This window comes from Solanum pennellii, chromosome 12, assembly GCF_001406875.1.
Source record: "Solanum pennellii chromosome 12, SPENNV200".
NCBI classification, from domain to species: Eukaryota; Viridiplantae; Streptophyta; class Magnoliopsida; order Solanales; family Solanaceae; genus Solanum; species Solanum pennellii.
This window is the reverse complement of record NC_028648.1, coordinates 81,388,558-81,412,980: the sequence shown is the minus strand read 5'-3', so window position 1 is coordinate 81,412,980 and position 24,423 is coordinate 81,388,558. Positions and strand designations below refer to the sequence as shown.

At 31.6% G+C, this 24,423-nt stretch overlaps 5 protein-coding genes and 1 pseudogene across 5 annotated transcripts; 3 read left to right on the top strand and 3 right to left on the bottom strand.

The window, feature by feature from the left end:
* The first annotated feature begins 4,427 nt into the window (after positions 1–4,427).
* LOC107006899 (polygalacturonase-like) lies at positions 4,428–6,093 on the top strand. Its single transcript, XM_015205411.2, has 4 exons — positions 4,428–4,921; positions 5,007–5,296; positions 5,412–5,640; positions 5,735–6,093. The coding sequence occupies exons 1-4, from the start codon at positions 4,496–4,498 to the stop codon at positions 5,951–5,953; spliced, it is 1,164 nt and encodes a 387-aa protein (XP_015060897.1). The 5' UTR covers positions 4,428–4,495; the 3' UTR covers positions 5,954–6,093.
* A 251-nt stretch (positions 6,094–6,344) lies between these two features.
* On the bottom strand, positions 6,345–8,259 carry LOC107006933 (polygalacturonase-like). Its single transcript, XM_015205440.2, has 3 exons — positions 7,807–8,259; positions 7,011–7,300; positions 6,345–6,927 (listed from the first exon to the last, which is right to left on the bottom strand). Exons 1-3 carry the CDS (start codon positions 8,251–8,253, stop codon positions 6,477–6,479), a joined length of 1,188 nt encoding a protein of 395 aa, XP_015060926.1. The 5' UTR covers positions 8,254–8,259; the 3' UTR covers positions 6,345–6,476.
* A 2,082-nt stretch (positions 8,260–10,341) lies between these two features.
* LOC107006581 lies at positions 10,342–12,976 on the bottom strand (annotated as a pseudogene).
* A 104-nt stretch (positions 12,977–13,080) lies between these two features.
* LOC107006670 (probably inactive leucine-rich repeat receptor-like protein kinase At5g48380) lies at positions 13,081–15,329 on the bottom strand. Its single transcript, XM_015205187.2, has 2 exons — positions 14,327–15,329; positions 13,081–14,119 (listed from the first exon to the last, which is right to left on the bottom strand). Exons 1-2 carry the CDS (start codon positions 15,185–15,187, stop codon positions 13,214–13,216), a joined length of 1,767 nt encoding a protein of 588 aa, XP_015060673.1. The 5' UTR covers positions 15,188–15,329; the 3' UTR covers positions 13,081–13,213.
* A 2,967-nt stretch (positions 15,330–18,296) lies between these two features.
* LOC107007531 (60S ribosomal protein L9-1-like) lies at positions 18,297–20,561 on the top strand. The gene is made up of 3 exons (XM_015206187.2): positions 18,297–18,749; positions 19,968–20,090; positions 20,207–20,561. The coding sequence occupies exons 1-3, from the start codon at positions 18,375–18,377 to the stop codon at positions 20,294–20,296; spliced, it is 588 nt and encodes a 195-aa protein (XP_015061673.1). The 5' UTR covers positions 18,297–18,374; the 3' UTR covers positions 20,297–20,561.
* A 991-nt stretch (positions 20,562–21,552) lies between these two features.
* LOC107005326 (cytosolic Fe-S cluster assembly factor NBP35) lies at positions 21,553–24,245 on the top strand. Its single transcript, XM_015203890.2, has 3 exons — positions 21,553–21,728; positions 21,816–21,917; positions 23,096–24,245. The coding sequence occupies exons 1-3, from the start codon at positions 21,692–21,694 to the stop codon at positions 24,016–24,018; spliced, it is 1,062 nt and encodes a 353-aa protein (XP_015059376.1). The 5' UTR covers positions 21,553–21,691; the 3' UTR covers positions 24,019–24,245.
* The last annotated feature ends 178 nt before the right edge of the window (positions 24,246–24,423 follow it).

Below are 24,423 nucleotides of genomic sequence, written 5' to 3'. Positions count from 1 at the left end.
GGGGCGGGGGGAGTGGGGTGGGTTAAATAATCAATAAAAAATTTGTGCTATAAAACATTAGTTTTTCATCTCAATTCCCGTCAAACCAGCTCACCAGAAAAACACATGGTAGAAAATAAATTCTCGCTGAAATACTGAAAATCAAATTTTCATTGATATACTTGGAAATCAAATCCCCGTTAATATATTATAGTGTTTAGTTATCGATTGAGGCTAAATAAAAATATTTAGATATGTATTATTATATTTACTTGCCTACTAAGTTAAATTTTAAGTAATGTATTACAATAATTTAGCTTTTTTGTTTATACTTAGGTTGATATTATTACAACTTGAATAATTTATTAGGTTAATACTATTACAATTTGTATTTGTTTATACTTTAGGTTTACTTTGTACATCAAAAATATCCAGCCGTCATAAAGTTGGCTATTGTAGAAGAATCGAGCTCTTTGGGAGCCTAAATTTTGGCTGCACACGTGGATTAATAGACGGTTAAATTTGAACGGATCAAAATGACTGAGTTAATAAATTTAGGGTCAGTGGTTAACTTTACTAAAAAGTTATTTAAATTTAGATTGATCGAGTCAAAATGGGCTAAACAATTGAAACATAAATACAAAATATATTTTTTATTTAAATAATTTGGTAAAAATTTCATGAGCTAATTTTAGTTACTTACATACATAAGTACTAAGTACTATAAGTTAATTCTAATTTTTAGATGAGTTGAATTTGGGCGAGTCAATATATGAAGGACCCATTTACCTTTATAATTAGTAAAAATTATATAATTTCATAGTGTTAAGAGCTAATTACATTTTATTTTTTTACGCTTTTCCATAATTTACAAAAATTCTTTAAAATTGAAGGATTTCGGATATATCAACAAACATGCAGATATATAGGCCGTGATACATTGCTATACAGAAAAACTGCGGATAAATAGCTCACAGACGTATCTAAGAGGAAAGAAATATATTTAAGAGGAAAAGAATGTATCAGACAGGGAAGAAATGTATTCGAGAGGGAATAAAAATGTAACTGAAAGGTGATAAGGATGTATCTGAAAGGAAATTTTTATAATTCTTTTAAATGTTTTTTTTTTTAGAAATTATAATAAATATATTTTGATAATTTTTCCATATAATTAGTTATGAAGGATCTATTTACCTTTATAATTAGTTATAGATGCATTTCATTTTCCAGGTAGTAGTCATGTCACAATCTTTGAACACAAGGATATTTTCAGTTGATAATGATAGCATTTTTTATTATACAAGTTGAAGCATTTACTACTTATATAAAAAATAATAATTAAATATTTCATTTTTATTATGATATGAACTTCAACAAAGTAAAGAATTAATAAACTTAAATATTGTAATCATAAATTAAAGATATATTAAATATATTTAGAATGTCTTTTTATCTTGTTTAAGCATATTACTAGTATACATTCACTATTTAAGTAAATAAATAATTTTAACTTATTATATTAAAATAAAATTTTAGATTTATCAAATTTAAATTCTAAATCTAACTACGAATTCGTAATGATAAAGTTGCATGGCTTGTTCATATCATATATACATATCTATTAAACAGAAATAATTGGCCAATAGCTCCGCCAACAAAAAGAAGGAAAACAGTAAGAATGAATAAATAAATAAATAAATAAATAAATAAATAATAAAACAAAATTGATATTTTTATATATTATATTAAATTATCTTGTTAATGTAACAGTTTCATGTATAACAAAGGAGACGTGAAAAAGGGTTTACCAAATATTTCATGCATGCACGTATCCTTATTTTTGGGATTCCATGTTTTAGGTTTGCCTTTTTTTTTTTTTTGGCTCCGATCATTTTTATTTATCCATTTCGACTTTTGTATCTCTTTTAAAAAATAATGATTGATATGAGTATTTTATTGTAATATTTCGAAAATAATTTACAGAATAAATAATTAATGTTGAGGATAAAATAGAAAAAAAAATAATTATCTTTTAATTTTTGATATACTAGAATTGATAAATATATGCGAAAATTTATTTCTGAAATAGTGGATAAGTAAAAATAAACAGACGGATGAAGTATATATACTAAAGTATGAAAAAAATAGATAAATATATGATGTGAATTTGTATGGCAACTTGACTATTTGGAAGCCACTAGCTAGGCACATAGAGTTGGGAGAATTGGCATACAAGAGAGATCTTAAAGTCCACTTTTGTTTGGGTTCTAAGTATTCAACAAGTTGTAGTCAATTCTTCAAAATATTTTGTGTGGATAATATGCAAACAAAACAGTATTTTCAATTTCAAAATCTTATATTCAAAGATTCATGTAACATGACTTTTACCTAGAAGCTAAAGAACACATATTAAAATGTGAATTTTGTTTAAAATGTTTTGTAATGTGAATTTTGTTTAAAATGTTTTGTGTGTACATAACATGATTATCTTATACTTTAATACGATATTAGAGCAAATAATAAAAATATTGACTTCGAGCCTAATCACCACCCTATTATATAAAATAAACGAATTTTAGTGTGTTTGACCCATAAAAAATCAGGCCAGTGCCCTAAAAAGGTGTGTTACGATATAATTAAGTAAATAAAAATATAATCTTTTTAACAATATATTGTTAAAAACAATTTGGTCCTTCCTGGCTAAAATTTGTATATGTAGAAGTTAAATGTGTCGATAAAAGATTTCTTCAGTGTTTGACCATGAAAAAGAATCAGGTAAAAAAGTGTGTTAAAAATATAATTAAGCAAAAGATATGAAAACGTGTTAAAAATATAATTAAGTAGATATTAATGTGTTTCCTTTTAACAAAATGAGATGGCCACATTTAATTAATTTGTTCCTTCCTAGCTAAATTTTTTACAAGAAGTTATATATTCCAATTAAACCATGTGTATTTTTGCTTAAATTCAACTATAGACCAAAAAAAATACATAAAAATTCTCAATGAATAAGTTCTTATATCCATAAACAACATTCAACTTACATAAATTAATCCATTCAAACTTGTAATCCCTACCTAAACTTTTTTACCCTAATCCCTTTGATTAAATAGTTCCTAATAATATTCAATTCTCTAATTAATTTCACACATGTGATGTTAGTGTAATGCTTATAACTACAAATTAAATGCTGTGCCAAAAATGGTATAAGTATTTTAATATATCAAATGGAAGCAACAATTCTATGAATCAAAATATCAGTCTTATTTTATTTCTCTCTTGAAAAGTTTGTTGGAGAAAATTTTCTTTTAAATGGAAAGTTGCAGAGGGGAATGGGCATTATATTTTCTATCTTTTTAATGTTTGTATATAACAGAACATAACAATACATTGCTAACATTATACTCGGTTTCTTTAATTACTTGTCTACTTTTAAATTAACATATTTATTAAAAAAAAAAATAATTGATAAGTGAGTTTATCATCTTATCCATATTAATTATGAAGTAGATGAATTAAAAATTAAATTTTCAAGAAGTTTACATTTTTCAAAGTTATAAATTGAGGGTGTAATAAAGAAAAAAATTGTATTTTCTTGATTTGTCAAAATGGACAAGTAATTAGGGACAATTAAAAAAGAAAAAATGATCAAATAATTACTAATTAGAGACAGAGGGAGTAATAAGACCGTTAGAACTTGGGGTGGGGAATAAGAGATAACTTTTTCAGGAATTAATTTTAGAATGAGTTTATTCTATATTTGGTTAGGATAAAATTGTAGGATAACTTTTTTGGGATTGTAATGTTATTTTTATCCCACATTAGAGTGAAATAAAAAAATTGGAATAACTAATTCATATATAATTAATTTAGAAATAACTTATTTCGAGATCGTAGTCTTAGTTTTATGCACATTGAGAGTGACATAAAAGTTTTTGGGATGACTAATCTAGAGATAATTAATTCATAAATAGCTTATTTCGAGATTGCAATGTTATTTTTATCCCATATTGAGAGTGAAATAAAAAGTTTTTGAATAATTAATTCCAATATAATTAAATCAAAAGTACCTTACCTCCAGATTGTAACATTATTTTTATCCCACATTAAAAATGAAATAAAAAATTCTAATATAACTAATTATCTCAAGATAACTAATTCATAAATAACTTATTCCCCAATCAAACTATCCGTTAATTAATAAATGTATACAAGAAACATAACCTGGATTACTACTACCCCCCCCCCCCCCTTAAAATAAGGTGCCAACAATTTGTTGATTTTGACCTCATGTGGTTACATATATTGAATTGTAATTTAAAAGTCCTATTTCCCCAAATCTCAACATGACTAAATATTATTTAAAAAACCTAACTTTCATTGATAAAAATATCCTCTTTTCTTTATTTTTTTACTTCTATAAATATCCCTCTAAACTACTCCAATTCCTCATCACCTATCCATTTGATCAATTAATTAATCCATTAAATTTTTGTACCAATTTCCCCTTAGAAAAATGAGTCCTTTAGCAATTTTCTTCTTCTTTTTCTTCAACTTATCATTAGCAACAAACACCATTTACAATGTCCAAAATTATGGAGCAAAATCCAATGGAAAAATAGATTCATCAAAAGCATTTTTGAGTGCATGGGGATCAGCATGTAGTTCTACGAGCGCGTCCACTATTTATGTGCCACGTGGAATTTACTTGATTCGTAACATATATTTCAATGGTCAAACATGCAAAAGTAACGCGATTACTATACGTATCGATGGAACTCTCTTAGCTCCTTCTGATTATAATGTGATTGGCAATGATGGAAATTGGATAACATTTGAAAATGTCAATGGAGTTTCTATCTATGGTGGAATCTTTGATGGTCAAGGTGCTAGTCTTTGGACTTGCAAAAAATCCAAAAAGAATTGCCCTATAGGAACTACAGTACGTTATGTTTTCCATGGAAAATGTTTTTCAAAATGTTTGATTGAATGATCTTTTTATATCTTACGTTAAATTTTGGTTTCAGGCACTAGCTTTTTACAACTCAAACAATATTGTAATGAACGGAGTAACTGTACAAAATAGCCAAATGTTCCATATTTTAGTAGATGGTTGCCATAACGCGAAGCTACAAGGAGTGAAGGTGTTATCTCCAGGAAATAGCCCTAATACTGATGGAATTCATGTACAATCATCTTCAGGAGTTAGTATTATGAACTCGAATATTGGTACTGGAGATGATTGTATTTCTATTGGCCCTGGAAATTCGAATTTATGGATTGAAGGCATTGCTTGTGGCCCTGGCCATGGAATTAGGTTTGAAACACAACATATCAATGATTGATTATATATTCCTATCTTTTTAGTGAATTTAGTTTGATTTTATCGTTCTTACTAAAAATATATGTTAAAAATCTCGATATTTGTGTAGCATTGGAAGCTTAGGTTGGGAATCGAAAGAGCAAGGAGTACAAAATGTGACAGTTAAGACGGTTACCTTCACCGGTACACAGAATGGTGTGAGGGTAAAAACTTGGGCAAGGCCTAGTAGTGGCTTTGTTAGACATGTTCTGTTTCAACATATCGTTATGTCTAACGTTCAAAACCCGATAATCATAGACCAAAACTACTGTCCTAATCATGAAAGTTGTCCTCATCAGGTATTGATTCATCAGAATTATGATAAAATAAGATGAATCGCGTGTTCCTTTACCTTAATCTAGCTAATTACATTACATATTTTCTGTTTTTTAGGGCTCGGGTGTGAAGATAAGTGATGTAACGTATCAAGACATACATGGAACATCCGCTACAGAAGTTGCAGTGAAATTAGATTGCAGCAAAACGAATCCATGTTCTGGAATAACACTAGACAACGTAAATCTTAGTTATAAAAATGGTCGCGCTGAATCTTCATGTGTTAATGCTGCAGGAAAAGCTTCTGGTTTCAAAGAACTCACTAGCTGTTTATAAATAACAACAAAAGTTACAGTATTTTGCAATTAATTATACAGAATATAACGAAAAATACACTCGTATACGAATTTTACATTTGCTATATGTACCTAGAAGAAAAAAAATTGAATGTAATGTAATTTTTATTTGTTCTGTTACTTGTTGATGTTCTTTAAGCTGTATTTTCGATTCTTCTGTATAATACATTACTACTATATATAGTGGTTGTTGATGTTCTATTGATTTTTTCGATCTTAACAAATCTGTGCACAAATTCATAGCAATAACCTTCTCAATGTTCATTCTGTTCTGTTCTGTTTCGTTCTGTTAAATGAGCTGAAAATCGCGAGTTCTGGTTTTTGTGCAGACTATTGTATGTCAATGAAACTTCAAATAGACAAAAGTAGAAAGACATTCTATTAAAATGAATAGTGAGACAACAATTTCACTTCAAATCGCGCTATGGACTAAAGTAAACTTTTCTAATTTCGAAAGATAAAAATGACAAAGCTAAGCTAAATATACGAATTCGAGTTTTCCCTTACAAACAACTAGTAGGTTGAATTACACCAGTAGTTGTTCCTGCAACATTAGAACATGAAGCTTCAGCAGCTGGTTCATTCTTATAACTCAGATTAACATCTTCCAATTTTATTCCTTTACATGGATTTCTCTTACTGCAATCAAACTTCATCGCGACTCGTGTTGCTGAGCTACCATGTATATCTTGATACGTGACATCACTTACTTTCACACCCGAGACTTGTCCTGGACAATTCTTGTTATACGGACAGTAATTTTGATCGATAACAATTGGATTTTCAACATCAATCATCGTAACGTGCTGGAATAGTACATTGTTGACAAATCCAGTACTTGGTCTTCCCCATGTTTTGATCCTCACACCATTTTGTGTGTTCATAAACATAACTGATTTTACTGTCACATTTTGCACCCCTGCCTCTTCAAAATTCTTCGCTAAGCTTCCAATGCTACACAAAATACACGGAGAGTTTATAAGTAGCTGTTGTAACAGTCTTATTTTCAATATGACAAACATTAATACTAATATTACCTAATTCCATGGCCAGGGCCACACGCGACATTTTGGATCCACAAATTACTAGTTCCTGGACCAATGGATACGCAATCATCTCCAGTACTGATTATTGAGTTCGAGATTGAGATATCTGACGATAATTGAACATGAATTCCATCAGTGTTCGGGCTTTCACCCGGGGCATAAACCTTAACACCCTGCAACTTCACATTTTTGCAACCATTGATGACAATATGAAACATTTGGCTGTTCAATGAAGTTAACCCCGTTATCGATACATTGTTAGAGTTAGAAAATCCCAGAGTCTGAAAAAAAAATAGCAACAAAACAATAACAATTTTCAGTTTAGTTCAAAAAAACAGAACTTAATTCACTGATTTTTAAAAATAAAATAAAATTTAATCAACCATAAATAACAATGTAGAAAATGTCATGGACAGTTATTCACATAAAGTACACATTTATCCTTATTTGAAGGAAACGTTACACTCATAAAGAAAACTGCTGTAATTTTTTGAGTAATGAACAGTCTTTTATCAACCTATAATCACGATATCAAATTATCTAAAAGATAACTATACGTAACGACAAGTAAATAAAGTAGTAGATATAGTTACGTTCTTTATGTTGTTAGTGTATATAAGTTCAGTTCTTGCTAGACGTACTATCAGGTTATCTAAAAGATCATAACTATATGTAACAGTTTATAAAATTAGCACATAACCTCGATAAACAAAACAAAAGAGTATTAACATGGAAAATAAAGTACGTTATTGTGATATACTGTCAGTATATATAAGTTAAAACGTACCGTAGCCCCTCTAGGGCAGTTCTTGGTAGAACTTTTGCAAGTCCATAAACTAGATCCTTGACCATCAAGATTACCACCAACAATTGAAACACCATCAACACCTTGAAATAAAATCCAATTTTTTTCATTTCCAATCACATTATAATCGAAAGGCGCTACGATTGAACCATCGATACGAAAAATTATGGCATTATTGTTGCATTTTCCTTTAAAATATACTTGTTTAACTAAAAAAATCCCTTTTGGTACATAAATTGTTGATGATTTTGAAGAGTTACAAGCTAAGTCCCAAGCAGATGAAAATGCATATGATGAGTCTGTTTTGTTATCTGATTTTGCACCAAAGTTTATAACATTTAAAAACATAACATCAGCTATAGATTTAGTGAAAAAAATTGAAAAAAATGAAACTAGAAGAATTGAAGAAAAGGGGTTGTTAATTTTCATGTTTCTTGATGAAATATGAAAATTATAAAACTAAAGACTAAAAAACAAAAAAAATAAAATCAGAGAAAGAATTTAAGAGTTGAGAATTATGAGTAGTGTGGATGAACAGTTTCTGAGTTGTGAGCTTTAATTTATAACTTTTCAGTTTTTTTCTACTTCATAAAAGAGTGATTATTTTTTGGAATAAAAGAAGTAAGAAAAACTGTTTTTTTTTTAAAAAAAAAAAATTGAAAGTGTAACTTACTTTTGAAAAATGAAAACTTTGGTCACATGTTAAAGACTAAAGCACAAAAATAATAATATTTAAAATAATCTTTAGTTTACTAAAAGTTTTTTTTTTTTGTTTTGTTTTTGCAAGAAGCTAAAGAAAGGAATTTGAGTTAATTTGGGATTAAAAGTCTTTTAATTTGGCATATAATATGATCAATGACCTATACTGTTTTTCTCTTTCGGTTTATTAAAGAGAAAAAAAAAAGGTACTCATTCCGTCTAAAATTTATATCGTGATTTCTAAAAGTAATTATTTCGAATTATTTAAAAGTTTGAGCTAAACTCGATTCGTTTCTTTATTCTTTAATTGGTCTTTAGTGATTACAAATGTAATAACTCAATAGAGTAAATATTTAATGAAAATTAAAAAGATATTATATCTTCAAGAGTAAAATAGTCAAATTAAAACAACTCCTAATTAATAATGGTTTTAAGGAATTTGTAATAAATAAAAATGTGATAGATAATTTGATATTAGGTTATTTTTAAAGTTTATTATGAAAAATTAAAAGAGATGAATATAAAGCTCCTTTTTTTCACATAAAACGGTTTTTTTAATTCAGTTAATTGACTTTTTAGGCATGAACAATTAATATCCTATTTTATAGTGCTACATGGCCACGACAGGGTTACACTATTATAGGAAAACAATATATATAGCTTTAGATTAATAAATAACATTGTTTATTTTTATTTTTGAAAAAATAATCTTATTTTTAAAAAAATTAATTTGTTTAATATCTTTTAGAATTCGAGAGTCAAACGAGTTTTTTTTGCTGTAATTCTTTTATGTATTTCTTTTTAATTATTATGATTTGTAATATTTTTTTATAGAGTTTTAAATTAAAAAAAATAGTAAAGATTATATATCTGAATTCACAATCAAGTAATAAAATTTGACTCGAAATTCAAACAATGCCATATATTCGAAAAAAATTAAAATCTGTTACGAAGAATTTTATTAGCTTAATTGATTGTCTATCTAAAAATATATTTTTTCCTCACAATTTTCTTGTTTGTCCAAAGAGAGAAGTTGATAACATAATCATTGTTTGTGAAAAGAAATAGCGGTTGAGTATATGCATCGTGGTGTGTGTGGAGTGTGAGGGTTGGGGTGGGGGTAGGGGTGAGGGTGGGGGGCTAATCCGAATTCATATAAAAAAGTTTTACTTTAAAAGTAAAAGGTACTTTATTAAAAACGATTTCATACCTAAAACTCAAAGTCGAAATCTCTAATTAGTAAAGAAAGATTACTTTCTACGATCTGATAATGATGATTGAAAACAGAGATTAAACACGTCAAGTAATATAAAGTCATTTCAAGTTGCTTAAGCTTAACAAAAAGAGGAAACATGGTACACCAAAAAAAGTGCACTATTTTAGTACAAAAAGTTACCATATAAATATGGCATGATCATTTGCTACATATCATTTTTTTCTAAAAGAAAATTATTCATAGGAGGATATGGATATTGATATTAAGGAATATGGTAGAAGGTTAATAAGTAGTAGTCGATCGTTGTCTGGTTTTCTTTATTAGTATAAATATTAGAATACAGGGTTGAAAACACACTTAAAGCGTTTTGATTTTTTCGAGTTTCATGGCGAGTTTCATATTTGAACTATCCGAAACATACATATAGTGGCCTCAATCTTCCTCAAAGTGTCAATAGTAAGTAGTTTTCTTTACTAACTAGACTCAATGTAGTTATCATCTATACACATATTACTAATCAAGTAGCAGGGAAATCATGCTATTTCTGACGCTGACGTTTCCAACATGATTTTTTTTATTTCTAGGGGCTTAAACTCGAGACCTCTAGTTAATGTAGATTCTTTTAGAAACCACAAATGCAATCAATATAACTTTCCAATATTGTAAACTACAAACAGTAGTACTAGTCCTATATATAGACTTCAAATGCCAGTTGATAATAAGGGAGTTTTCTATACCTAGTCGTCGTTTCGACCTTGAGAAATTGTCTTGAGTTTGTCATAAACTTCCAGCATTGTTGGCCTTTCATTAGGTAAGAACTTCACACAGTCACAAGCTAACTCTAGGAACTCGAGGATCAAATCGTTGATTCCTTTCCCAAGCAAATCTTTATCTGCATCAAGTAAACAAGGCGAGTGATCAAACAGATTTCTCGAGCTGGTCAATTCATGCGGTTCCTTCCCTGTAACCAGCTCGAGAAGTACAACACCGAAGCAATACATGTCTTGCTTGTAAGAACCTAAACATGAATATTCAGCTACTGGGAAAAGACTCCAACTTAATGCTGTATCATTCTTACTCCAAATTTTTGCTTCCCAAAAGTTGGATATTTTGGGCTCAAAATTTTGATCTAGCAAGATACATCGTGTGCTTATGCTTCCGTGTGTAACGTGCAATTTGTAACCATGATGAAGCCAAGCTAGACCTTTTGCTATCCCAAGTGCAATTTTAACTATAAGACGGAAGTCTAAAATCTTGGCCTTGTCTTCGTTCGAGTGCAGCCATTCATGAAGACTTCCATTATGCATGTATTTGTAAACAAGAAGTCTTTTTTCCTTTTCAACACAGAAACCTATAAGAGGTAATAGGTTACGATGCCTCAGACCACCAAGAGTTGTAATCTCCGAGACAAACTCGTCCTCCAAGTTCTCTGAGTCATTCAGTTTCTTGATTGCAAGTGTCCAGTCATTTGGTAGAATTGCTTTGTACACTTTGCCCAGCATTCCGTTACGTACCAAATAATCTTCACTATAATCAGAAGTTGCGTTTTCCAGCTCCGTGAAGCTCATTCTCGTAACAAACTTCTCCAGCTTTAATATCTGTAAACCAGCAAGTTAAATCATTGGAACATACACAGAACAGAACAGAACAGAAATTTGAGAAGCTTACTTCCATCACATTCGATCATCAAATAAGGAATTTATACCTCGATTCATATCTTTAGTCGAGAATATATAACATGATGGATTTGTAAGGACTAATAACTAGACTAGAACTACAGAAAGAATATGTAGCTTAACAAAGCAGGAGAAAAGGCGGAAAGTTAGCAAAATCTTTACCTTCTGGTATCTGCTTAATTCCTCTTCACTTCTTGAAGTCAAGTCCTTTTTCCTCAACTTCCATATGTTCAACGAGACTATCTTGTTGATAGCTTTGACAGGAAATTTAAATAAGCAAAGGACTAAAACAAATGTAAAGAAAAGTGCCCAACCACACACAAATGCTTCGATAAATGAAGCACGATCTACATGTTTCCATATCCAAGAATCCTCACATCCTTTCAAGGGCTCCCCACAAAGCTCATTGTTTGCAAAACTCTCAGCTGTGATATTTTCGCTAACAAACGATGGCACTGGTCCAGTCAAGTAATTGTTGGCTACAGTGAACGTCTTAAGGCGAGGTAAAAAGCCTATTCTTCTTGGGATTTCACCTTCTAGATTATTATTGTCCAACTTTAGAACATTAAGGTATTGACAATTAGCTACATCAGGTGGTATATAGCCAGAAAACGTGTTATATGAGAGGTCAAGTACTGTAACATATTTAAGTATCACTGAAATATCAGAAGGGATGGTTCCATACAAGTTGTTGCCAGAAAGATATAAATCTGTTAAGCTTGTACAATTTCGAATGCCTCGAGGAAACTCACCGCTTAATCCTAAGGCCGAAAGTCTGAGGTTCATTACCTTATTCTCATTACTATTCCAGCAGTTAACTCCCTTGAAACCGCAGATGAAGCCTTCGTTAGCATTGCTGAAATCTCAAGAGTCCAAAGAATTGAAAGGATCTTGTAATGAATCTTTTATCGATTTCAAGCAATAAAAATCAGTCTCTGCAGCAGTGCAGACACAAATTCTGCTAAGTAATATCAATAGAAAGCCAAGAAATGCACAGATGAAAAAGAAAGTTTTTGTTCTGATATTGGTTTCCTCCATAGTTTACACTTATTGTACCAATGACAAAGCTTCAATTTTTCTCTTTATTTATCGATGATTCTTGAATTCATGGTTTGATATTCTCATCATAGAATTTTCAAACATATGGAAGTTGGAATAAGTGAATAGACAAATAAGAATGGATGGCACTCTGGGGGATTATAAAACAAGAATAAACAGAAGTTATAAAGAGGAAATAAGCAAATATTTTGAGCTTTTCTTTTAAAAAGGCAGTCTAATGCACTAAACTCCTACTCCGGTCTACTGTACGCAGTCTTACCTTGCATCTCTTCAAGAGACTGTTTTCACAGCTCGAACATGTGACCTCCTAGTCACATAGCAACAACTTAACAGTTACGCCAACAAAAAAACAATTGTATACTTTCTTTCCAAGAATTTTCTCCACCTGAAAATCTTTCAATATATGATTTGTATATTGTGGTGTCAACCTTACTTATATAGCACAAAGACGTCAACTACTTAATACAATTGATTTGTTCTTATTTTTAAGTATATATTCTTATTTCAAACTGGTTGATTTGTTCTATTAGTATACAGATTCATAGTCAACTTCTCTTCTTTACAATATGCAAATAAAAGCTATCTAAATAAAGAAACTGCGAGATGTTGACTTCAACGGATTCATATATATTACAGTTAGAACAGAAGCTATCAGCATACAGACTCGAGGCACGGATTTCATGCTTTAATATAGTGTATTTCTAATTTGTTTTTCTCAGTAACCATAAAAACAATAGCACTAGTCATATTTACTTGAAATATCGGTTAATAATGGTATCTTCTGTATCCAGTCCCTTCGACCTTGAGAAATATTCTTGAGTCTGTCATACACTTCCAGCATTGTTGGCCTTTCATTAGGAAAGAACTTGACACAGTCACAAGCCAATTCAAGAAATTGGAGGATTAAATCATCAGCTCCTTTCCCAAGCAAATCTCTATCTGCATCAAGTAGACAAGGCGAGTGATCGAATAGATTTCTTGAGCTGGTCAGTTCATGTGGTTCCTTCCCTGTTACCAGCTCGAGAAGCACGACACCAAAACAGTAGATGTCTTGCTTGTAAGAGCCTAAACCTGAATATTCAGCTACTGGAAAAAGACTCCAACTTAATGCAGAATCATTCTTACTCCAAAATTTTGCTTCCCAAAAGTTGGATATTTTTGGTTCAAGATTCTGATCTAGCAAGATACATCGCGTGCTTATGCTTCCATGTGTAACGTGCAATTCGTAACCATGATGAAGCCAAGCCAGGCCTTTCGCTATTCCAAGTGCAATTTTAGCTCTCCGAGGGAAATCCAAAATTTTCGCCTTAACTTCATTCGAGTGCAGCCATTCATCAAGACTTCCATTACTCATGTATTTGTAAACAAGAAGTCTTTCTTGCTTTTCAGCACAGAAACCTATCAGAGGCAACAGATTCCTATGCCTCAGACCACCAAGAGTTGTAATCTCCGAGACGAACTCGTCTTCCAAATTCTCCCAGTCATTGAGCTTCTTGATGGCAAGTATCCAGCCATTTGGAAGAATTGCCTTGTACACTTTGCCCAGCATTCCATTTCCTACTAAATAGTCTTCACTAAAACCAGAAGTCGCGTTTTCTAGCTCCGTGAAGCTCATTCTCGTAACAAACTTCTCCAGCTTTAACATCTGTAAATAAAACAAGTACAATCATTTGAACATATACAGAACAGAAACTTGAGAACCTTATTGCTATCATGTTTGATCATCGATCGAACAAAGAATTTATAACATAATGGACTAGCAAGGACTAATCACAAAATTAGAACTACAGTAGAAAAGGTAACTTAGCAGACTATAAGCAGTGCAGTGCAGCAAATTTAGTAAGATCTTTACCTTATGTTGGCTGCTTAATTCCTCTTCCCTTCCTAAAGTTAAATGTTCCTTTTTCCTTAGCTTCCATATGTTCAATGAGACTATCTTGTTGATAGCCTTGGTAGGTAATATAAATAAGCAAAAGACTAAAACCAATGTAAACAAAAGTACCCAACCAATCACAAACGCTTTGATGAACGAAGCACGATCTACATGTTTCCATATCCAAGAATTCTCACATCCTTTCAAAGGCTTCCCACAAAGCTCTGGATTGTTTTCAAAACTCTCAACTCCGAAACCTTCTCCAAAAATCAATGGCACTGGGCCAGCCAAGTAATTGTTAGCTACACTGAACGTCTTAAGGCGAGGCAAATAGCCTATTCTGGCTGGAACTTCACCTTCTAGATAATTATTATCCAACTTTAAACCATTAAGGTATTGACAATTAGCTATATCAGATGGTATATAGCCCGAAAACGTGTTATTTGAGAGATCAAGTATTGTAACATGTTCAACTATAGCTGAAATATCAGAAGGGATAGTTCCATACAAGCTATTCCCTGAAAGATCTAAACTTGTCAAGCTTGTACAATTTCGAATGCCACGAGGAAACTCACCTATTAATCCAAAGCCTGAAAGTGTGATGCTCAGTACCTTATTCTCATCAACATGCCAGCAATTGATTCCAACAAAAAAACAGATGAAGCCTTCAGTAGCATCACTGAAATCCCAAGAGCCCAAAGAATTGAAAGGGTCATGTAATGAATCTTTTATTGATTTCAAGCAATAAACATCACTCTCTGAAGCACAACACACACAAATTCTGCTAAATAGTAATGCTAATAGAAAACCAAGAAATGTTGTGAAATTGGTTTTCTCCATATTTTGATTCTTGACAGACTTTCTAGCAAATCAAGAATTAAAAAAGTGATCTTTTTTACACTTATTGTAGCAATGGGGTCAGTCAAACTAGTAAGGCTAAGAACTCAACTTTCTTGTAATTTCTTGAAGCAATTATTGTAAAAGTTTCAGTTTTGTGTTTATATATTGATGATTTTTTGACTTCTTCATGGTTTGATATTCTAAGGGTAAAAGTATCAAACATATGGTACTCATGATAAAGACTAGGGAAAAAGGTCTGATATACCCCTTAATTTTGTTATTTGGAGCTGATATACCCTCGTTATAAAAGTGGTTCATATATGCCCTTATCGTTATACAAACGGCTCACATATACCCCTGCCGTTACAAAATGGCTCACATATACCCTTCATTTAACGGAAGTTAAAAAATTAGTTTTAAATTTATATTTATTACTTCTAATTTTTTTTAAAAAATTATTTAGTGGTATATATGATTCTTCTATCAAAGTTTAAGGTATATTTTAATTTTTTTCATACATAAATTATTTTTTGACTTGTTTTATTATAATTATTTGAGTTTCTTATTCTTATTTTATTTTTTTCTTTCATTCCTTAGTTTAAAGAAAAAAAATTAAACTATTTTTTTTGTGTTTATTGTAAGTTAATTTCGTATTCGAAGAAAAATTTGGTCATCTACAATAAGTTTTACAAGAATATTAGTGAAACATAAATAAATTTGATTATCAAAATAATAATTATAAATTAGTCATTGAAACAAAAAAAAGTCAAAAAAAATATGTTTGACGAGGATTAAATTTACTCCTATGGGATTATATTTTTTAGAAAAAAATAATAAAAATTTAGATTAAAATTATTTTTCTTTTCATTTCCGTTAGAGGAAAAGGGTATATGTGAGCTATTTGTTTACAAGTAGGGGTATATATGAGTCACTTTCATAACAAGGGGTATATCAGCTCTAAATGACAAAGTTGAAGGGTATATCAGACCCTTTTCCCTAAAGACTAATCAGATAAAAATGAAAATGGAACTCTTGGGGATTATATAAAACAAATAAGCATTATGTAACATGGGAATATATTCTTTGACCAAGAGTTCTCGGGTTCAGACTTTAGTGTGTTAGAGTATATGTTTGCTCTAGTTAAGTCTTAATTGACGTATATCTGAATTAGTCAAAATCTCGATATAAACATTTGTAAAAGCATTATTACTTCAGATGAGTCCTAACTTACACAAATCTAAATTAATCGAAACCTCAATATAAGTGTTTGTAAAAGTGGTTTTGCTTCAGTTTAGTGATACAAATCTGAATTAGTCGAAACATCAATATAAATATTTGTGAAAGCATTTTCGCTTTGGGTGAATCTTAGTTGACACAAATTTAAATTAATCAGAATCTCAATATACATTTTTGTAAATTTTATGAATTACACGCTTCCTATTTTGTACATATGTAGAAAGTTATTTCTTTAGCATAAAGTTTACCTCCTCTTATGTATCAAATAATATCTAACGAGATTCTACAAGTGAGTTTAAAGAAAGTACTTCATATACAAGTTTTGAAGATGTTAGCATGATTTTATAAGTAGAGTTTGAAGAAAATATTTATATGCGAGATTTAAAAATATTATATCTCATAGATTAGCAGATAAAAAAAATTGCAACTAAAGACTAATAAAAGTTATTTTATTTTATTATATTTATGTAGTTATTTTCCAAGAAATTTTGCCACTTCAATAATTATGGTGCATTGACTGATTCCTTCTTTTAAATTTAGTACTTTTCAGTGTATGGTGGACTTTTTGACTTTTGTAAACTAAAAAGCCAAACACGGAATTAGTTCTAATCTTATTTAATATTGTGAAAATGATGTTTTGCCTTGTTTAATAATATAATGGCAAAGTGTAGAATTTGGGAGTTGAATTACTTGGAAATTCTATTAATTAGATATATAAGTTTCTAAGACTTCTTTGTGAAACTTGTGGAATTAATAATGTATTATATAATATATGTTATTTTTATCTCAATTTATATAATATTATTTCTATTTAATAATATTTTATGATAAATGGTGAACACCGTATTGAGAAAAGAGTATTTTGAATTTCACTTATAAAAATTCTGAACTCTAACATATTATGTTAATTGCCAAAAAGTTTCCGTCTTTTAGATAAGGATATTCTTATTCAAATAATTTTTTTGACATGAAAGAGTTTTAAGTTTATTGAGGACATATTTTAGATATGAGATTATGAAGGACAAGTTTTAAGCTTATCGAGGACATATCCTTAAGTATGAGATTGTGAAGGACATATAGATTAGGGTAGAAGCTCAATAGGTAGGAATCCATTGTCTTTATATCCGTCCATCCTTGTAGTTGTAGTATTATTCTTGTATTAATTTTCCTTTGTTTTCTATTACTATCGTTGTTTCTTGTTATTTCACTATCGTATTGTTTTGTTATTGTACTCTTCTGTTGAATTTCGTATTGTTTAGTTATTGTACTCTTCTGTTGACTATCATATTGTTTTGTTATTGTACTACTATGTTACTTTCTGTTATTTTTACTGCTTTGAACTGTTTTTCTTAAGCGAAGGATCTACCAAAAACAACCACTAGAGATAGATAGTGCGTACTCTATCCTCTCCAAATTCTATTATGTGAGCTAAACTGCGTATGTTGATTGTTGTATTGAAGAGTGGTTAAATATTACAACACCACTTTAATTTTGAGATTTGACTAATTTTTTAATAGCACAATATATAAGCATGTACTTTAGTTTAGGCTCCATTGGTATCTACACCCTCTAATTTTGGGTGTGCACAAACAGACATTTAAATTTACACAAATTTGAACATGTAAACACACGTATCCTACGTGACGCATGACACGTTGAATGCATATAGGACCTATATGTTTGCTTGTTCAACGTTAATACAAATTTAAATATCTACTTATGCACACGTAAAATTAGAAGACACGTTTATAATAGGATATGGGCCATAGCCAAAGGTATTATCTTGGGCTAGACCATAATGTTGAAGGCCCATTAATCTCAATAAGCCCAAAACATCATTTTCTAGGTTTATTAAAATCCCTAATTCACCATCTTCATCAAATCTATTTTTAGGGTTATTGCTTTCTTTCACTGAAACGCCGCCGCCGACGGAGAGAGAAGAAAACGAAAAATGAAGACTATTCTCTCATCGGAAACAATGGACATCCCAGACGGGATAACAATCAAAGTGAAAGCAAAGCTAATTGAAATCGAAGGGCCAAGAGGAAAGCTTACCAGAAACTTTAAGCATCTAAATCTCGATTTTCAGCTCATTAAGGATGAAGAAACTGGGAAGAAGAAGCTCAAAATTGATGCTTGGTTTAGTTCTCGTAAAGCTACTGCTGCTATTCGTACAGCACTTAGTCATGTGGAGAATCTGATCACTGGTGTTACTAAGGGGTACCGGTACAAGATGCGTTTTGTCTATGCTCATTTTCCTATCAATGCTTCCATTACCGGCGGGAATAAGTCCATTGAGATCCGTAACTTTCTCGGCGAGAAAAAGGTTAATTTTTTCCCTTTTTGGTTATGTGTTTAGCTTTTTGATGATAATTTAATTGAATTTCTGTTTGTTTAACTCTGCTTTTAAGCATTTTGATTATTCATGGTGCTGTTATATACCTATCGAGTTTGTTTGGTTAAAAGGAAAGTGCTTTTTGAGGAAATTAGCTTATGGTTCTGCATCATGTTCATGTGTTTGGTTTATAGGGTACTTGTTTGAACCTATGATGTGCATTATATAAGGTTAAAAGATAGTGGCTTTTGATGATATACTCGAGCTATGTTGCTCAGACTCTCGTAAATAATGCTGCCACCTGCGTTTAGTCCTTCGATGAATGCACTACATTTGAAGGATCTAAGAAGAACCTGTCAACTTTTTTTGAATAGTCCGAGCAACATAGTATTAACAATGTCTAAGTTCTGATTTAAGCAAGTGATATGTTGTAGGAGTTGAGATGTTTGTGAGGGAAAGTGACTTCTCCAACTAATGGGTGGAACTCAATTTGTTCCTTGGTGGAAATTTTTTCCTTGGAGAATTCAATTTCCCCAATCCTAGATACTAATGCCTACCAAATACACTTCAATATGCCTTTTTCTATTTCATTAGTTGCTTGGTGATGACTTCTCAAATAGGAAGTGAAAAAGCATTGAGAAGCATTTCTGCCCTTAGTTCACGAGGCTTAAATTTGACTCTATCCATCCCTTTAGCATGTGTAGGTCACCTCGCAAGACTAATAGTCTAATATCATTGATTTTATGTCTTTTAGCCATGGTTTACTGTATCCATGATTATATAGTATGAACTTTCAATGTGCTTTATTGTATTGATACTGCTGTTTCAAGATTATACAAACGGTGAAAGTATACCTTTTAGAAGGTATTTTAAGTGTTTTCCTTTTAACTGTTTTCTCCAAGTAGGTCATAGCAAAAGAAAAGTTGTCCTAGATTGATTGGTATATTTTACTACTCTCTTTTAAAATTAGAGAATGTAAGGCTGATCTTTCAATGTAAATCTTCACTCTTCTGACTGTGTTACTGTGCTTGGTGTTGGTGTTTAGTAATTTGAATGCTGTCGTCCTCATCACATAGTTGTCTCAGATTTCAGCTTGATGGACATCTAAATAACCTTGTGAATGTTTACATTTTGGCTCTTACACTTGTTAATGTAAATTAAGTGCTGCAAGCCTGTTAGAGACTGACTTGTTTGCTGGGACTGTATCAGGTGAGGAAAGTTGATATGCTTGACGGTGTCACTGTTGTCCGTTCAGAGAAAGTTAAGGATGAGTTGGTTTTGGATGGAAATGACATTGAACTTGTCTCACGATCAGCTGCCCTGATAAACCAAGTAAAGCTCCCTTTCTTTCTGTTAATTACAATTTTACTGTAATGTGTGCTTACTCTTTATAGTGAATTTTCAACTTCTTGCATCCTGAGTTTAAACCTTCTTTATTTTTTCTACAGAAATGCCATGTGAAGAACAAAGATATCCGTAAGTTCCTTGATGGTATCTACGTCAGCGAGAAGGGAAGAATTGCTGAGGAAGAGCAATAGATTTCTCTTGATCTGTTTGTTCCCCATATTTTTGTTTTAAGCGCCGAGATTATATTAAGAATCCTTGCAATTTGAGTTTAGATTAAACAATTTTGAATTTAAGATATTCTTGCTTGAAGTTTCTTTCTAGAGCAAGCAGTTGTTTGTTCTTGAAGTAGGGCATATGAAATGTTTTTCTTGAAAAGCAATTTGGTTATAGTAATTCTCAATGCTGTGACTTTCTAAGATGATATTAGCAACTTTTCTATATGAAGAGTTTGTTTAACGTCCAAGGTTGTGATCTAGTGGTTCAGGACTCATGAGTTGAGAATCACGAGGATTGTGGAGGCATGAGTTTTTCTTTTTTCAAGTCTTGGTGGATCGAGTTATCTAATTCTTATATTGGTAGCTGATGCATTGTGGAATTAGTTGAGATGAGTGAACTTCATGTTCGAATTCGGAACTAAGCTAGCAAAGCTTGGTGATAGAAGTTTAAATACAATGTTAAAATATTATTGAATTTACTAATTCATATAGTTATAATAAATATTGAAATTGACATTCCTATAAGAACAATTTACAAATTATGTTCCAAAAATACTTGCACATGCAAACGAAAAAGGTGTATATAAACACAGTAAAAAGTATGTTAAATATCTATCTTTCTCACCCAAAATTTTAAATTCATATATTTACGAAGTAAAGATAATAAAGTAAATACATCCCTACTAATTTAATTTATATATATCTATCTTTCTCGCCCACAATTTTAAATTCATATATTTACAAAATAAAGATAATAAAGTAAATACATCCCTACTAATTTAATTTATATATATCTATCTTTCTCACCCAAAATTTTAAATTCATATATTTACGAAATAAAGATAATAAAGTAAATACATCCCTCCTAATTTAATTTTTTTCTTTTATATATATATATATATACAATACCAAAAAGTAGGACACTTAAAGTTGAATTGAAAAATGTGGTGAAAAGTGAGGATTTTTATTTGCTGATTTGTTAATTTCTGTTTATGCCTACAACTTGTTTGATTATATGCTCCAAAGAAAATTACTTTTATCAATTTTGTCTTTCTTTGTATGCTGGTGAACACCTGCTCGATATTTATGCTGGTGAAAAATATTCAAATATATAATTTTAAAATATTTTTTTAAAAATTAATTATTTTAAAATTATTAATTCGAAATAACTTGTTTTTAACACACGAAAGACAAGGACTAAACAAAAAATAAAAGTCAAAGGCGGTATAAAACCTTATTTTTTCTTTATAAAAACTCCATAGCCCTAAATCCTGTTAGACAAATTTACAGCAATTTCTCTGAATCTGCATAATTTGTTAGTTTATCAAAGTTTAAATTTTTATTTAGAACTTGTTGTTGCGGTTGAAGAAGATGGAAAACGGTGAAATCCCAGAGAATGCTCCTGAACGTATGTAGATTCTTGATTTTAATCTTAAAGTTTGCATTTTTATTCTTTGATTTCAGTGTTTTAAGCTTCTTTTTTGTAAATTTTCAGATTGCCCAGGTCCACAATCTGAAACAGCAGGAAAGTCTGATTCTTGTAAAGGATGCCCTAATCAAGAAATTTGTGCTACTGCTCCTAAAGGACCTGATCCAGGTTACTGTTTTGCTTGTTTTTCGTGTGTAAAGATACTTTTTTGAGCTTGTTTTTCATATATATGTGATATTGGGTGTTAATTTTGGGACTGTAGGATGTTATTGAGTTCCTTTTTTGTTTTCCTGAGCTTGTGGGGATGTGTACCGGGCTCGTATTATAAGATTCTCTCACCCTATGGTCAACATTCCATTTCCCCTAGTCGTAGGTGCTTGAACTATTTTGATTTGAATGGGGTGATGTTCCTGATGTACACGTCTGGTTGAGGGTGTCTCGGTGATATAAACAAAGAAAAGGTGATGATTTTTGACATACCCTTGCAAATAAGAAGAAATCGTCTACTCCATTGATGAATTTAAACTCTACTCTCTCCGCGGGCTTAGTTCAAGAGGCAAAGGTTGAGGGACTTGAACTTAGGTTGGATGTTTGGGTGTTGAACATATAAACTAAAGCTGGTATCTGAGTGGAGAAGCTTAGAGAAGTGAACATATTATCCCTGAGTTTGGCAGGTTGTGGTTAGTCCTAAGGGTCTATAACTGTGCTCATGAAGTACCTTAAAGGCACAAAGAATGGATAGTTAAATTAGTTATGTTGGAATCTTAGTAAAACCATTAACTTAGGAACGAGTTAAAAAGTTTGAAGCATTAGCTTGGAATGAGTACTAGTAAGAAAAGAGAATGAGTACTAGCAGACAAATGTGCTAATGTTCACACACTAGAATCTCTAAATAAAATCAAGCACCTCTTAGAAAGAGGTATCTATCATCCATTTCAATGTTACCTTTTCTAATTTTAGAATTGTTGTTTTGGTATGTTAATTTCAATCTGATGATTTTGTGTAGATATGGTGTAACTTAAGTTGCTCTCTCTTGTATGTATAGTACACTGCAACGAGTAGCAAAAAACTATATTGTCGCGAGTAGCAAAGGGAAGTTTGGGGGGATTGTTGGTTGCGCTTTCTAATGGATAATTTGTTTGATACTGAGAGCTAGGTTATCCAGAATTGATACGATAAAGTGGTTGATAGTGTAATACTAACTAGATTGTTTAATTGACCAAGTTGGGACCTATCTGAGTTTCAATACATGCGGTATTTTCCGGCTGTTGGTTTCCCCTTAATTATTTTTACCTGTGGTACATGGTGCTCATTTCCGATGGTTTTGTATTGATGGTTTCGTGCAGACTTGGTTGCAATAGTAGAAAGAATGGCAACTGTGAAGCACAAGATACTGGTTTTATCTGGCAAAGGTGGAGTTGGTAAGAGTACTTTCTCAACGCAACTTGCTTTTGCATTGGCAGCTATGGATTTTCAAGTGGGTCTCCTTGACATTGATATCTGTGGCCCCAGCATCCCAAAGATGCTTGGTCTCGAAGGACAAGAGATTCACCAGAGTAATATTGGATGGATACCTATTTACGTTGAGTCTAACCTTGGGGTTATGTCAATTGGTTTCATGCTCCCCAACCCTGATGAAGCTGTCATATGGAGAGGGCCTCGCAAGAATGCTCTAATTAAGCAATTCCTCAGAGATGTTGATTGGGGAGAGCTTGATTTCCTCGTGGTTGATGCTCCACCTGGTACGTCAGATGAACATATTTCAATCGTTCAATTACTCCAAGAAACTGGAATAGATGGCGCAGTTATAGTCACAACCCCACAACAGGTATCGCTGATAGATGTTAGGAAAGAAGTTAGTTTTTGCAAGAAAGTTGGGGTGGAGGTTCTTGGCGTTGTTGAGAACATGAGTGGTCTTTCCCAGCCACTCTCAGAGTTGAAATTCACAAGAATGACAGAGACTGGCGAGCAGAAAGACATGACCGAGTGGGCCATGTCTTATATGAGAGAGAACGCCCCAGAAATGCTGAACTTGATTGCTTGTAGTGAAGTTTTTGATACCAGTGGTGGAGGTGCTGCAAAGATGTGCAACGATATGGGTATCTCGTTTCTTGGAAAAGTACCACTGGATCCTCAGCTATGTAAAGCAGCCGAAGAAGGAAGATCATGCTTTTCGGATGATAAGTGCCAGGCAAGTGCCCCTGCACTCAAGATGATAATAGAAAAGATACTGGCTCAGAAAAACATCTCAACAGAGAATGGAGCATAGTATTTATAACTCCTTTCTAGGCTTTCTGTACCTTTTCTCCGATTAAATTCCGGGTGCATGTGACCAACGTTTTACTCGCAAGGGAGATCTTTTAGTATGAATGTAATACAGTTTCTACTGATTTTTGTACGATGATTCGTTTAACGGACATGCTTCCGTGCATACATACAAATCTTTTGTGATATCAGTTCAGTTTGATTGCTGTGAAATTTTCCTTTCCATTCCAACAGGAGCTTTGATGTGCAACACTTCTAGTAGTGTTATGTGATTGTGATTACTGGTTGTTATGCAGTTACTCTTTGGAACAAATTGGTGGTACTCAAAGCCAATTTTGGGCCAAATTTAAGTAGCCAGCCCATGTGACCTTGTGCATAATTATACAAGGCACGTATTCGAGATTAATGC